Source organism: Montipora capricornis, unplaced genomic scaffold (genome assembly GCF_036669925.1).
Source record: "Montipora capricornis isolate CH-2021 unplaced genomic scaffold, ASM3666992v2 scaffold_505, whole genome shotgun sequence".
Lineage (NCBI taxonomy): Eukaryota > Metazoa > Cnidaria > Anthozoa > Scleractinia > Acroporidae > Montipora > Montipora capricornis.
This window is the reverse complement of record NW_027180245.1, coordinates 205001-220000: the sequence shown is the minus strand read 5'-3', so window position 1 is coordinate 220000 and position 15000 is coordinate 205001. Positions and strand designations below refer to the sequence as shown.

At 36.3% G+C, this 15000-nt stretch overlaps 2 protein-coding genes and 2 long non-coding RNA genes across 4 annotated transcripts in view; 2 read left to right on the top strand and 2 right to left on the bottom strand.

Annotated features, from left to right (window-relative positions):
- LOC138036843 (uncharacterized) overlaps positions 1 to 2169 on the bottom strand; it is a 2740-nt gene extending 571 nt beyond the window's left edge. The window contains exons 1-2 of the long non-coding RNA XR_011130036.1: positions 2032 to 2169; positions 1 to 967 (exon numbers count right to left, since the gene is read on the bottom strand). The exon at positions 1 to 967 is cut by the window's left edge and continues 571 nt beyond it. This is a non-coding gene — a long non-coding RNA (uncharacterized lncRNA). The remainder of the gene's footprint in view (positions 968 to 2031) is intronic.
- Positions 1 to 15000, top strand: part of LOC138036835 (uncharacterized) — a 104912-nt gene that overhangs the window by 23261 nt on the left and 66651 nt on the right. The window lies entirely within an intron of this gene.
- LOC138036841 (uncharacterized) lies at positions 1708 to 2723 on the top strand. The gene is made up of 2 exons (XR_011130034.1): positions 1708 to 2409; positions 2484 to 2723. It is a non-coding gene; the product is annotated as an uncharacterized lncRNA (long non-coding RNA).
- Positions 5441 to 8112, bottom strand: LOC138036845 (uncharacterized). Its single transcript, XM_068882909.1, has one exon. It carries the CDS (start codon positions 8099 to 8101, stop codon positions 5441 to 5443), a length of 2661 nt encoding a protein of 886 aa, XP_068739010.1. The 5' UTR covers positions 8102 to 8112.

Sequence of the window (15000 nt, the reverse complement as noted above, 5' to 3'; positions counted from 1 at the left end):
CATCGTTGAAAATATTTTTTCAGCATTTTTCCTGCAGCTGGCTGGTAACTGTATTTTTTTTTCCTCCAGCTTTGTCGATCACCTTGTAGAGCCTTGCTGGGATGGGGGTGGGGAGACATTAGAATCATGATAATGAAACATAGAAAACATTCACCTGCATGTGTTTGGAAAATACTCATTTCACTTTTGCATGCATTGCACCAGCAAAAATCCAGCCTAAATTTTGCACTGTGTGTAAAGATACTGAGAGAGGAATGTAATCATACATCCACCAAGACTAGAGGCATTCTGCTTCATACTCTAATATTTTATTATGCACAACTGATCCAGTTTCACTATCCAATGATAGACCCACAATGGCTCTATTTGGACCCACAATGACTCTATCTGATTCATTTTCAACAACAACAACCACAACAACTACTATGGTATGTGTTACCACAAAACACAATATACAGTAACTCAAATGTCTCTCTAATTTTATTGTTGTAAGTACCGTATATTCATTATTGACACTATTACAAGTAGGAGTATTCTCAGAAGTTGATATCCAAACCCATGCTCAGCAAGAGAAACACTAGAATAACATACACTTGTATTAATGAAAGTAAGACAGTTTACTTGAATAAAAAAAACAAATTATATTTGCTTGGTCAAACATTGACCTAGAAGGTGTGGCAAGTAAATAATTATTGTCCCTTTTCTAGACAATTTTGAAGAGCTGTTTGGAAACCATCTTGTATTTATCACTGGCATGCTCACATCTGTGATGTTTAATTTACAGTAATTCTGTTGTCATCATGCAGGATCTCATGCAGAAAAAAATGAGAGATGAATAACAACCCTGGCTTTTTTTCAAAACAAAACCAATAAAATATTCGACGCAGAACTCCTCATCAAAATCTGCTTGCCATGCATGGTTTAACCAGATCAGCACACACAGCAGGAAGAGGTTTAGACTTCAGCACTGGAAGCAGAATAAATGATATGTTTAAGAAACAACAGGAAACTGGTCAAAGTAAAAGAATAATATTATTAACACTTGCTCATTTTCATTCACGGATGTCACCTAAGATACTTGAAAAAACATGGAAATCTGTGCCATATTTATAAAGATCCCTTTCTAAACTGATTCCCATAATATGAGGTTTTGCCTAACAATGCAGATAAAAACAGTTGCTCACATCTTGAAAGTAATAACAGTCAAAATGACAGCCAGCCAGATATCATCACTTTCCACAAGATTTCTTCAGGTCAGATGACTGGGGCAATGAAATCAACAGAAATCTAGAGATCAATTAAATTTAATGAATAATCATACCACAACCTAGTGTGTCCTGCAAAGCAACACAGAGCTGGAAAAGAGAGAGCATCACCATCTACCAGACAAACCATTGCTCTTGCTGTGGACATCCAGGTCTAAACCATGAAACAGCGAAACACCGAAACAAATTGCAAAACACTAAAACACCGTGTATGACCCCACAATACATTGAATACTAACCGGCAAAGGTTGGATTTGAGATTAAATATCGTTGCAGGCCTAAATAGCCCTAAAATATTATTGCTCCTAATTCATTGGGATTAAGATTAGGATTCAGACTAAGACTGAGGTTAGGAGCAATAACTTTTTAGGCCTAATTAGCCCTACAACGATGTTTAATCTCAAATCCAACCTTTGTCGGTTAGTATTCAATGTATGGTGGGGTCACAGATGGTGTTTTGGTGCTTCGTTTCGCTGTTTCGGTGTTTCGTTGTTAAGTAATGTCCAACCAGGTCACAGAAAAATCCATGGCTCGTATCACATGTCAGACGGGAGGTTAAAACTTCTGTTGTGTCAAAACCCTCAGCGTTTTTAGAGGAATTGCCCTTAAGCGAAAAACGTTAAACGAAAAATGTTGTCAGTTTAAAATTTACAACTTTTGGGTCTTCAACGGTGTGACCGAAACATGAGCAAACATGGTTTGGCGAAGATAACTTACATGGAAACGACATAAACAAATAAATATTTGATGCCTAAAATAAGCTTACCTCTTTTGACTTTCTTGTTGGAAACAACTCGGAACTACTGTTTAGTATTTCTGTCGAGTCCATGTTGAGCGTGAGATCTCGATCATCAAAAGGTCCAAAAGAACTTTTCCTTCAGCGCCGAATAAACTCAACAACAAAGAGCTCAAAAGCTCGAATCAAATGAATGAAATGCGTTCGAAGCGGAGCATGCGCACTCATTTTGCCGCGGTGTCGCTATTATCATAAAATTATTTTTGTAAATAATTTCAAGTTTGATCAGCGGTTTAGCTTGTGTGCTTAGTACCCAATTTCGCGCGGTTCGAGTTTGCCTGCCATGTTGTTTTGTTATTTGGCGGACTTCAAAGGTTTACCGTATATGAAGAGGTTCAAGCGTGTTCTGTAAGTCGGTTTTCAGAGAACCATTTGTGTGTTATTTGAAGCATTATACTAGCCACATTTTCCCTTCCATTTAGAAACCGTGAAAGGAATTGTTACGTGACAAGTTTGTGATATCCAACAACTGTAATAGGACCGCGGTAAAGTTAATAATTGGGACAGAGTCTGAACAGAGTTCCCCTCTACTAACTCTGGTCTGAAGCAGGATTGTGTGGAATCGTCTTGAGCAGAAGTGTATTGTAAACCGTTCAAGCTTGAATGTTGTCGAAGAGTTAAGTCTTACGTGGGTGTAATATGGAATAAATCCTTTTAACACATTTGGAGTTTGGACTTTATTCTGTTATATGGCAATCTCTGTGGTTTTGGCGGGCAAAAGTTTGTTTGTTGCTCGTAGGCTTCCTCTTGGCGTGATCGAAGATCAATGTTCTGTGCTGTTGCTTGGGTCTTCCATTCTACTGTCAGAGTTTATCAAAGTACTGTCAGTGTAACGGTTCACTGCTTCTGATTTAAGGTGTTTGTAAGATACTTTTGCAGTCTCTTGATATAAATCTTTTGGAATCCTAGATCATAGCAGGAGCCCATCTGTGTTTCTGACCATAGATGCCGAGCATTTACATGATCAGTAATGCTCATGTATCATTTCGTTCATTGCTTCATTCATCGTGGGAACACTTGAATCCACAAATGACCAGCTTCCAAAGACAGTGGTTTCATGGCTCAGTTGGTTAGAGCGTCACACTGGTATTGCAAGGTCATTGGTTGAGACCCTGTTGAAGTCCTGAATTTTTCAGGCTTTTCTACGCAATTGCTAGAATTGTTTTCATAACTGCGGGGATCATAACTTCACTTGAGTTTTTACTTAACAGCCTAAGAATTGTTCTCTTGTTGGATGTACATTGTATTTCTGCAAAAAAAGGAAATGAGCAAACGTTTAGGACTTTTAACTTTTACGGAAGATGAATGTGGGTTCGTCCCAAATGTTTTTGGTTTTAAAGGAATTTACATAACAGACAAAATATGCAAGCAATGGGACCATGAAAAGAGCGAAAAGATATTTTCATATCAACAACTGGGGGACTTTTGAAAGATGTATTTTTCAGCATGTTACGTGCAAACCAAGAAAAAAGAAATCAGAATTCCTTTAGTAAGAGTCTTACCTATGATCCTCTGATAACTACATGTCTTTGATGGAATTTTCATCCTAACAACCTAAAAGAGTAAAAGATATTTAATAACAAGGTTCCAGATTTTATTTTTATCAATAAGTATTCGTTATTGTAAATAAGGTGGCCTTTTGAAATATTGCTTTTATTGTTTTTACAATAATAATAATAATAATAATAATAATAATAATAATGATATTCAATGTAAGGAGAAATGTAGACTCGGAAAAATATCCGAGTCCCAGATGGGATATTTTTCCGAGTCTACATTTCTCCTTACATTGAATATCATTGTTGTTGTTTTATCTTTAATACAATAATAATAATAATAATAATAATAATAATAATAATAATAATAATATTTATTATTATTATTATTATTACTTTTATTTTATTTTATTATATTATTTTTTTAAAGGGGAACTGAAGGCAAAAAAAGAAAGATTTTTTGTTTAAACTTTAGACCATACACAATAAAGTTTTCAACCTTTTTCCTGGCATATCCGTCGCTCTTCCACCTAAAAAAAAGTTTTTATTCCAATTTTAGGCTGTCAGCATTGCGGCTCAGAGTGGAGGAGTCAGCGGTCATTTTTGCAGCTTATGATGTATGATATGGGGAAGACATGTGAGAAGCAGTGTTTAAAATGATGTTTGTTGTGAATATTGAGTCCACAAAAAAACAGCAAAGCAACAACGAAAATATCCACAGCAGCACTTGTGTTTACCAAGTGTTTCTGTTGATTACGAAATCTCTGTTCCCCATATCATACATGTACCTCACAGCAGGCGCCTGACTTAGTTTTTGAGCCCGCCCTGAAAAGGCCAAAAAAGTGGGAAAAGCCCAACTTCGAACGTAATTTTGTCGCAAAAAACAGGAAGCGAGAAGAAGTAACTCCACAAACTTAACTTTACTTATGTTAGGCTGATTTCCAAAAAAAAAAAATGTTGGCTTTTGGCCTTCAGTTCTCCTTTAATGGCGGTCTGAACTGGTACGTCATATGAGAAGCATGCCTGTCGTTTATAGTTATTGAGAGTCCTGCCTGGGAATATCTGAGTAAGATGAAAGATACAAAGTAATACGTAAACTTACCGTCTCGTGGTGCAGGGCACTGGCAGGGGGTGAGGCACCATATGGTGGTGCCTTGTAAAATGCTTGTCAACAGACCTCTGAAGTCTCCCATTCTGGTTATGGGAACTTCTAGCTTAGAAAGAAAGATTGTCTCCTCAGGTTCTTGGGCAAGTTTGGAAGTTCTTGTGGCACATGAACATGATCCTTTTTGACAAAGGAATTGATAGAATTTACCAACTTCTAGAAAAAAAATTTTCTTGGTAATTTCAAATTGATGATAGATGATTATTAAAATCTCTGCTTGTTCCAAAACAATTACATTATTTTGTATTAAACATGGTTTTCTCTCCACTGGTTGCAGAGCCTTAGATTTAATCTGCTTTGCTTCAAGTCAAATGATGTCATATAATAACAATAATAATATTATAGATAAAAGTTTATAATATTTGAGATGAAACTTGTCAAGGTGGTGCACCAATTTGTCTGCTTTTGAGGACACTGTGGTAGATTAGGATTTTATGAATTTCCAGTTTTGTTCTAGTTGGACTTGTGATCTCTTTGCCAGGTCTTTGCGACACCTTTTTTCAAAATTTCTAGAAGAGTTCTTTCATTTTCATTGTAAAAGATCCTTGCATGAAAGTTTCATAATATCATTTTAGTTATAGCTAGCATATGGATATTTTAACAGCATCATGGTTCCTGCCAAGACACATTTGTACATTTATGAAAATTTTATATTTACAGTTATTGCTATAAATAAATATTATATGCCTTGCATGACAGTTTAAATAAATACAAATATTTAAATATCTTTGTTATATTTTATGGATATTTTAACAGCATCATGGTCAGAGTAGTAGACACTAATTACAGTATTCTCTATGATGTCAAATTTTGTTGTTTTTAGGTAAATTTGGTCAAGTATGTTTCCTGATGAGACAAAAGTTGGACTTTGTACAAACTGTGAATAACCTAGAGAGGTCATCAAAGATTTTAGCTGTCTTATGCTATCATCATTCAAGTAGTTGATATTGAAATCACCAAGAATGATGTCAATTGGATAAGTGCCAAGGATATTTCGCAGATGACTTACATACTGTATTATATTTGAGTTGATCTTTCGGTAAAGAAAAAGAACTGTTAAATTGGGACGCATAGTTGTAGATGTATTCAAAATTATTACAAATTTCATTGCATTTACTTGTGGAAAGTATTCATGTTCCTTAGTTTCTATTGATCTTCTGGTACACAGTGCCAAACTTAAAAATCTATCAGTAGGATGATCTTGCCTGTAGAGAGTAAATGGTAGTAGATGAGATTTTATGTTAGTATCATTGCTATGAGGTACAAGTTGTGTTTCTGTCAGTGCAATTAGATCACTGTTCCTTATGTTTGCATCATACTTGATATCTACACTATGTTTTTTGAGTGATCGTATGTTTAATAGACATATAGTGAGCATTGAATTATCCTTATATTTTTCACTAGTTCCCATGGTTTTTGAGATTTCTCGCAGTCTTTCATACTCTTTTTGTACCCGAGGATCTGCTTTCACATGTTTGCTGTTAATTTTTCCTAGAATGTGAATACCATTTAAAGAGGTCGCTCGGCTCAGTGCAACATATACCTGACCATAATTGAATGATGTCTGTTTGACCAACTCAAAACTAATGACGAGACTGTTAAGTGACAATCCCTGTACTTTGTGAATGCTAACAGCGTAAGCCAATGTTAAAGATTGCATTCTCTGTATTTCTGGAGAAGAAGGTTTATTTGGATGTATTTTAATTTTTGCTAGGACAGGTACTATAGGTACAACTCTGTTTTGTCGCACAAAACTGCTAGTACTCTTTTGAATTAAATTGTTGCCAGCTTTGGCATCATCAAATTTTACATAGATAATGGTGGGTTTTTTGTTATTTTGATTTACTTCAATTTTAACAATAGTTCCTAGTTGACCATTTATAAGTCTATCTGGTATATCAATGTTGTTGGTTAACATAACTCTAGCAGATTCCTTTATACAGATATTAGCATCAAGTCCACCAGTTTCAGACCTGGGTCTAGCTAAAATTCTGTTAATATCTTGCTGTGATACATTAGGAGGGTATTGATCTGTGGCTTTAAGGTTAAACAACCGTGCAGGTATTTGGTGCAATTTCATTTCATTGTGTCGATTGACCGGATTATTTTCAGCCCAGATGTGAAGAGCATCTGATGGGTAATTAACATCTGATGGATCTATAGATCTAGATTGGATGCATTTGATATCTTCTTCAGTTTGAGTTGCTGTACGGAACCTATTTAGAAGTTCAGCAAATGGCTGGTCATCCTTCTGCCTCATGATATCAACAAGCTCTATCATTGTGAACAGGTGCCATGGGTGGCACAAGTTAAACACATCATTTTTGTAATTTGCAAAAACAGGTTTCCTGCGTATTGGTGGTAGTTGATACATGTCACCGATAGCAAGAATGCTAATGCCTGCAAACAGGTGAACATTTGATGTGCCAACAATTTCTTTTAGTCTTTGGTGGATATGAAGCAAAGTATTGTTAGCAACCATAGAGATTTCATCTATTATGATCAACTTGAGGTCAGCTAGTAACATTCTCATCTGTGTTTTCTTTTGGTCAGACATTGGAGATAAATTATCACCTGTTTCTTTGGGAATTGCCAAGGCAGTGTTTATTGTTGTCCCATCTATGTTAATAGCAGCAACGCCAGTAGGTGCCATTAAAAGAACTGTAGGTAATTCAGGGTTCATTGGAGGATGTCTAAAGGTCTTTGTGACAGTGTGGTAGATTGTTTGGATCAAGTGACTTTTACCAGCACCTGCTCCACCAGTTATAAATAAATATATTGGTTTTACTTCTTCAGGTTTTCGACTATTCATGTTTTTCATTTTACTTCTACACCAGGTGAGAATTATATCATAAGCATAGCGCTGTTTTTTGTTCAATGATCTAACACACTCCCGTAGCTTATCATCACTAATTTCTGTTGGCTGGTTGTATGTTATCATTCCAAGGTTTGAATGATTCTCAGTGTCTGATGATGAAACAAGATGTGTAGGTAATTGTTCATTAAATGACTCGTTTGGTACTGAATGATCTTGCTCTTCAGATTGTAAATCTGCATTTTCCTGATCATTCATAGAATCATAGCTGGAGTGGATGATATTGCCCTGGTTATTTCGAAGAAAATCAAGTGCTTCTGTAACAGCATCAGCATCAGGCTCAAAATTCTCTCTGTTTCGTTCCACTACAGCTTGTACTTCATGCTCGTAGAATTTAGAAGCATATGTTTGATCACTTCCTAAAAGACTTGTTTCATCTCTCCATGGGTAGTAAAGCATCAGGAGATGATGAAAATACAGTTCAGGTTCTTTTGCTTTGTTTGGCTTGTGATATCTTATAACAGCTTTTACTTTTCTACACTTCATAACTTCATGCGTGTTCATTAATCTTATTTTGTCTGGAGGTCATGTATCAGGATCACAATTGTGATGTAATTCAATGACATAGTCAGTTAAAACCTCAGGTTGAGCATCAGCTGTTTCTTGGCAGTCCTTTTTGTATTCTTTATAATAGTATGCAGCAAACTCTGCCAGACATAGCCTATCTACAGCAGGAATACACTGTGGTCTTAAAGTGTATCGATCAATAATATTTGATTTAAAGATATCAGTACTTTCATTATCCAGTTCATCAAGTTCTTCTGGTGATTTTGCAATGCGTACCTATTTTTCTGGTAGGTCAGTGCTTACAAAAACTGTTGCAGGGAATATTTTTCGTAACCACAGTTCAGGCATGCATCTGTAAACACATTCTTGTGAACTGACTTCTCTGGTAGAGAGGAAAGCAGCACCAATTCTTTTTAAGCTATCCCTGACACTCAAGTTTTCTTCCTTAGCTTCCTTTGCAGCATTCATAATTGCCTGTGAGCATTCAGTCTCATCCTTGGTAAAATATGAGCACACGTAAGTTATGCTCTTGTAGTGGTTAAATACAGGTTGCAAGTCAACATTCGCTCTAAAACCCTTAATACCAGCAATAAAATAATTATTAATAAAACAGCTGTTTGTTGGTCTTTTAAGGTGCAGCTCATAGTCTGAGTCAGGTGAAATGGATAAAGCCCAATAATATTGCTCTTCAGTTATGTTTACAGATTTGAAAATATCAGCTTCTGTTAATGTAGGATTATAGTTGTCCTTACTGGGATTTAACACTTCATTTATTTTTTCTTTAACTAGTCTAAGGATTTCGTTTTGTCTGTCTATGGTACTCGTCTTTTTTTCTGGATCTAAATCATCAGAAAGAGGTTCAGCCACAATAGTCTTGTTTTTAAAAAAGTGCCCAAATTTAAACCTACATTTAATGTTTTTGTATTTTCTACACGTCTTTGAAGGACTGTGCTTTTGGTAGGTTTTTACAAGCTCATGTAACTCAGGGTCTTGACTCTGATCAGGAAGGCATGCCTGCACATGTTCATCTATGAAATGGATATAAGCTTCCTTGGTATCATGTGTTAGTCCAGGGCAATCTGATGTCCATATTAAGGCATGTAAGTGAGGAGAGCCTCTCATCTGAAACTCAATGCGGAGTGCATAGTATACTATTTTACCAATTGGGTTTGCACTAGTTAGAAGAATTTCAGTGAAGAATGTTTCAACTCTATATTGAAAGTGCTTAGCAACAACAACAGGATTTACATTCAGCATTGAGCATCTTTCATCATAAGATAAAGCATCAACTTGTTCATTTGTTCGATTTTTTCCTTGTGTTCTTGCAATAATCTGAAAAAGTTCAGGCCACCTAAGGTCAGCACAGGATAATGTCTTAAACCATGTTGGTATTCCAAGCTGTTTTACCATAGCTACTACTTCATACATAAATTTTTGCCAATAAGGTGGTGTTCCTGGAATTTGTCTCAAAAATAAATAAGCCTGATCTTGACAAATAAGATTTTGTAAATTTTGCATATTATTTGATCTTATTTGAGAAGCAGTAAGAGGCTGGCCATGCATTTTTTTCAGAGCAATATTGATGCTATCTGATACTTTCTTCTGTTCTATGATGAACTGAGCAAAGAAGAGATATTCAGGATTGGTAGCAAATCTACCACTGTGATGTAAAAGTCTTGCATTGAAGTACTTAACTGGCGACAACTTTATTTCTCGGTTGACAGAGTACCCATACTTTCCTTTTGGAAACAAAATAGGAAATGCTAGTTCTTCACATTGCTTTTCTGCCATGAAGGAAACTGGATGTTTAGTTTCACCAGGTGCAATAGCATAGACTTCGTCTCCTTGAGATGATACATTATCATTTTGCTCAACAGTTACAGGATAATCTGGTATTACAGACTGCAAGCAAGTTTCACTTGTTGGTGCTCGATATTCATTTAAAGGATCGTCATTTTCTTCATCTGCCGGTGAGTTGACATTTTCACCATTTTCATTGTTTGAAGAAGTGTCATCACTTATACCAGATTCAGTAGAATGGTTGTCATTATTCAAAGTTGAATCGTCTAAATTAACATCATTTTGTTGCAATGTTTTAAGATGCCTATCTATTTTGTCAATGTCTATACATATATTATCATACAACGGATTATTCATTTTGAGCCACATCAGAGCATTTAATATTAGTTGAGGTCGCACAGCTTGAAAATAAACATGTCCTCTAAGTTCCATTTTTCTCTTTAGTTTCAACATGATTATACCTGACCTTTCAGGAGGACGTGGCAATGTAGTACATGTTTGATCACATTCAACTGGTATATTGCATATTGCTCCTTTAATTTTCCTCTGTTGGCCTTTAGGCATTACCACTATCTTTTCAAAAACTATCCTCTGTGCTATTAATATTTGTTCAAGTTTTTCTAGTACTGAGAGTTCTGGTGGTATTCTATCAACTTCCAGTTTATTACTTACAGCTTGACATGGTACTTGCCCTTTTGAAACTTTTGCATGGCATGTTCTGCAGATGTATTGTTTGTCATCAAATGACTTTATCTCAGTGAAAAGACGGTGTACGCTGTATTTATTTTCTTTAAGTAACATAACTGTTTTTCTATATAGTATTCGATGACAAACTGAACATATGTAATATGGCCCCTCTCTGATCTCATTCTGAAATACTGATATGTAGTGATCCAATTTATGCTGAACATCGTTTGCCTTTTTTTTAGAAATTTTTGCTGCACCACTTATGCACTTTATTATTTTTTGCTTTTTTATAGGATTCATGCTGCAATATTCTTGTTTTTTTTTGTTCAAGTATTGTGCCTTAATGAGTGGTTCCATTGCATCATAGTTACGCTTTTTTTGTTTATTTATCAGATCTTTTTCTGCAGGATCTAGTGACTTGTACCATACTGCCCTGTCAGACAAGAGCTTTTCTTTTTCTGCGGGCTCTAGCGATTTGTACCACTCTGCTCTGTCCGACAAGAGTTTTTCTTTTTTTGCAGGATTTAGTTATTTGTACCACTCTGCTCTGTCAGACAAGAGCTTTTCTTTTTCCGCAGGATCTAGTGATTTGTACCTCTCTGCCTTGTCAGACGCGAGTTTTTCTTTTTCTGCAGGATCTAGAGATTTATACCGCTCTGCTCTGTCAGACAAGAGTTGTTGTTTTTTTGCAGGATCTAGTGATTTGTACCTCTCTGCTCTGTCAGACAAGAGTTTTTCTTTCTCTGTAGGATCTAATGACTTGTACCAATCTGCTTTGCTAACCAAGTATTTTCGTTTGGCACTAGGTTCCATGTTTGCATAACTTTCTCTTCGTTTTTCAGCAAGTGAATTTTTCTGCCTATTGGTTTTGTGTTTCCTTAATACCTTTTGTCTTAAAGTGCTTGACAAATTACTGTAACAGTTTAGAAATCTGATAATGTATGCTACCTCTAAATTATTAGTTGTATTGATTTTTGTAACAGTATTAGCAAGGGCTTGAAGAAGGAAGTTGCTGTCATTGACAGTTTGAAATTCATCTAAAGTTCCATCACTATGGAATATTATTAAGTAGTATTTGATGCTTTTAGTCTTAAAATTGTGCTGAAATATGCAACTTGCACAGTAATTTGAAAACCATATTATAAATCCAGTATTGCCTCTTGTGTTATCCAAAATAAAGTTCTGGAAGAGTTGGCTACTGCTGGATGCACAACTAAATATGCCTTCTTTTTGTGCTGTAAAGACAACATCAATAGTTGCATCATATATTTGAAGTTTGTTTGGAAATTTGCGTAAACAAAGATTTTCATCAGGACATGAAAATTGTTCCTTGTAAAACTCATTTCCATGGTCAATAATTGCTTCTAGAGTTTGTTAATTCCAGTAAGTGCATGCCTTAACCACTGAAAAACAAATGCTATAAAATGATAAAGCACAACACGGTCGTATAAAAGACTCATTGCTTCTTGTTGAAATATGCGGCATTTCTCCACCATCATCAGCAAGTTCTGATTGAGAGATTTCACTGTTCTCATCAACTAAGTGATTGCCGTCCTTTTCTAGTCTTGCTATGTGAACACCTATCAGCTCAAACAATGCATTTGAATTTTCATACAGGGTTTGCAAATAACATGTGACATCCTGTATACTTTGTGCTTCTAATAATACACATGTTCCTTGAGAATGGGGCATACCAAATGCATCCCTAGCATGTGAATCAAATATTTTAAATTTACCACCTGGAGTACAGTACATAGAAACAGTACTACATTCAATTGTTAAAAGAAATGATTGGTAGTTTTGCCTTACTAATGTTAGCAAAGCATCAACCAAAGGCATACAGAAACTCAAACCATGTATAATGGATCTACCATTTATAGTACCACTATAGCTTGAACTGTATTGAAGCTGATAATCTGTATTAAACACATTGAGCACATCTGGTAACTCAGTTAACAACAGGAAAGTTTGTCTGGATAGTCTAGATAACCCAGAATACAATTCATTACCAATGTTCATGATGTTAATCAAGTCCACTGATGAGATAATATTATTCCTGTAATTATAGATAAGTGAAGTAAGAGACATTGCTACACACTGAGTGCCTGCATTCTGGCCGAACAATTCCACATTGCCTTGACTATAAGGCGCTTTAATAGTTTTGGTATGATCAATGGGCCCAGGGTTTTTTTCTATATCATTTGACAGCTTTAACTCTGTGTGATTCATTCTATGGTTAACGTTCTTATAAACAGATCTTACTGAAGTATAGTTACATCTAAGTTTCACTCTTCCACGGCGAGTTTTAGGTTTTTTCCTTCGATTTGCTGTCCACCACGTCCTTTGTGTACTCCTCTTCTTAGTAGCAGACCTTAGTCTCACATACAAATAGTCTAACTTACGATTAAGTACACTCAATTTCGTAAATAAATGCATGGCAGAAGATTTCGGTACGTTCTTTTTAATATATTTTCGAACTAATTTCCTGAAAGATCTGCTCTTATGCAAGGCTCGTGATAGCTGTTTCACTGGAATTCTGCTTGGTTCTCGGTCCCCTTGTTGACGCCCTCCTACACATTTACAATAAACAAACTTAGCATAACGAGATCGAAGTTGCAAGTCATTTACTGATTCTTTATTATCAATATCCACAACAACAGATGGCTGTGCGGCATTCTCAAATATGTTCTCCTGTAAGGCTCGCGTTAGCTGTTTCGCTGAAATTCTGCTTGGTTCTCCATCTTTTTGAACAACATGGCGACGCCCTTTTAAACATTTACAATAAACAAACTTAGCATAACGAGATCGAAGTTGCAAGTCATTTATTGATTCTTCATTATCAACATCGCCAACAACAGATAGCTATGCGCCTTTCTCAAATAGGTCACAGTCATTGAATGCATTCAAAATAGGTTCATCCAAACATAAAACGCTGCACCAAGCATGGTACAAAATGCTGACAACATTAGTGAGGATGATTCCAAACGATACAAATAGTTGAATATGAAATAGCATTACAGCTCGAAATACAAAGAAATTCAGTAATAGCAGAAAACAAACAGCCATAATAATACAAATGGATAGAAAATTCACCTTCTTTTTCAGAATTTTAACTAAATGCATCCGGCTCAACATACTATCTTTCTGCGACTCGATGGCATTAATACTGACTTTGTGCTCACCAACTTTCTTCTCTTGGAGGCTTTCACAGTTCTGGCCTTTTCTTGTTTGGTATTTAGTTTCAAAGCAGTTCATATCAGTGTAGTTCATATCATGATTCTCATATATTTGCTCATTTAGTGCACATTTGTTCTCAATATAGCTTTCTCTCAGTTCGCGGACCGACCCGGGCCAAAGACATCTTTTAGTGTGGGTCTACCGCGAACGGCGTGTGCATAAGTGAGCGGTTTGAGCGTTCCCAGCAGGAAACTCAATACAACAACAAGCCACATGGGGACAAAACACGTAATGTCCACTAACTCTGGTCTACGGCAACTAACTTCGCCGCAATTTGATCGCGCAGGAGTGACAATGAAATGGTTCTTCTCAATCATGTGATTCTGCCTATCAACATCCCTGTCAACAAGGCATTATGCTGAGGATCGAAATCCTCCAATCATGATCAGCTATTTTATTTCGCATGTCAAGTGGTTGCTGACATCGCAAATGTTATCCATTCTGCAAACATAGCTGGTCACGTTCTCGAGATGATACTCAGAAAGGGTAACAACAGATTCAGAAGGAACAGAAATAGATTGTTTTAACTCTGTACTGCCGCAAAGCAAAGCTAACAGCTCATAAGCATTACCGAAAAATGATTTCATAATTCATCACGGGCAAATCACCACGGGCAAAAAGCAACCTCGCATGTCGCATACTCGTAACGGTTTTCTAATGATTGACAGATTTCTTTCTTTATGAGGCAATCATGGAAAGGGCCCGGACGCACTGGGCAAAGTTTTGTTTATTTTGCGAAAAAATCTGTCACCAGTTCCCTGAGACAAGTGCGACCGGTGATTATTTTGTAAAGGCTTACCAAACTTTCGAGACGCCGTCGTCCTGCCTGGGAGCAGGACAAAATTTTGTCAGAGGTGAAATCCGACAGATTTGTCAATTTACATGCCATGATTATAATGATTTGAAGGAAAATGTCAATCAAGAAAATTTAATCTCTAATCTGGTGTTTATTTTGGTGTGATTGGCACTTGTAGTTAACAAATATTTTACTGTGCCTCAGACTCTCAGTGCTTCCACGCTTGAAAAATTGAAAATTTGAGCCAAATTTTGTCGACATTTTTGGGAGGGTCAAACAAATTTTGTCAGTCCAGTGCGTCCGAAACCAAACCCCAAAAGCGGCAAAGATCTGAGGTACCTTCCCCTGTGCGCACTAAATAAATTAACGAAACTTT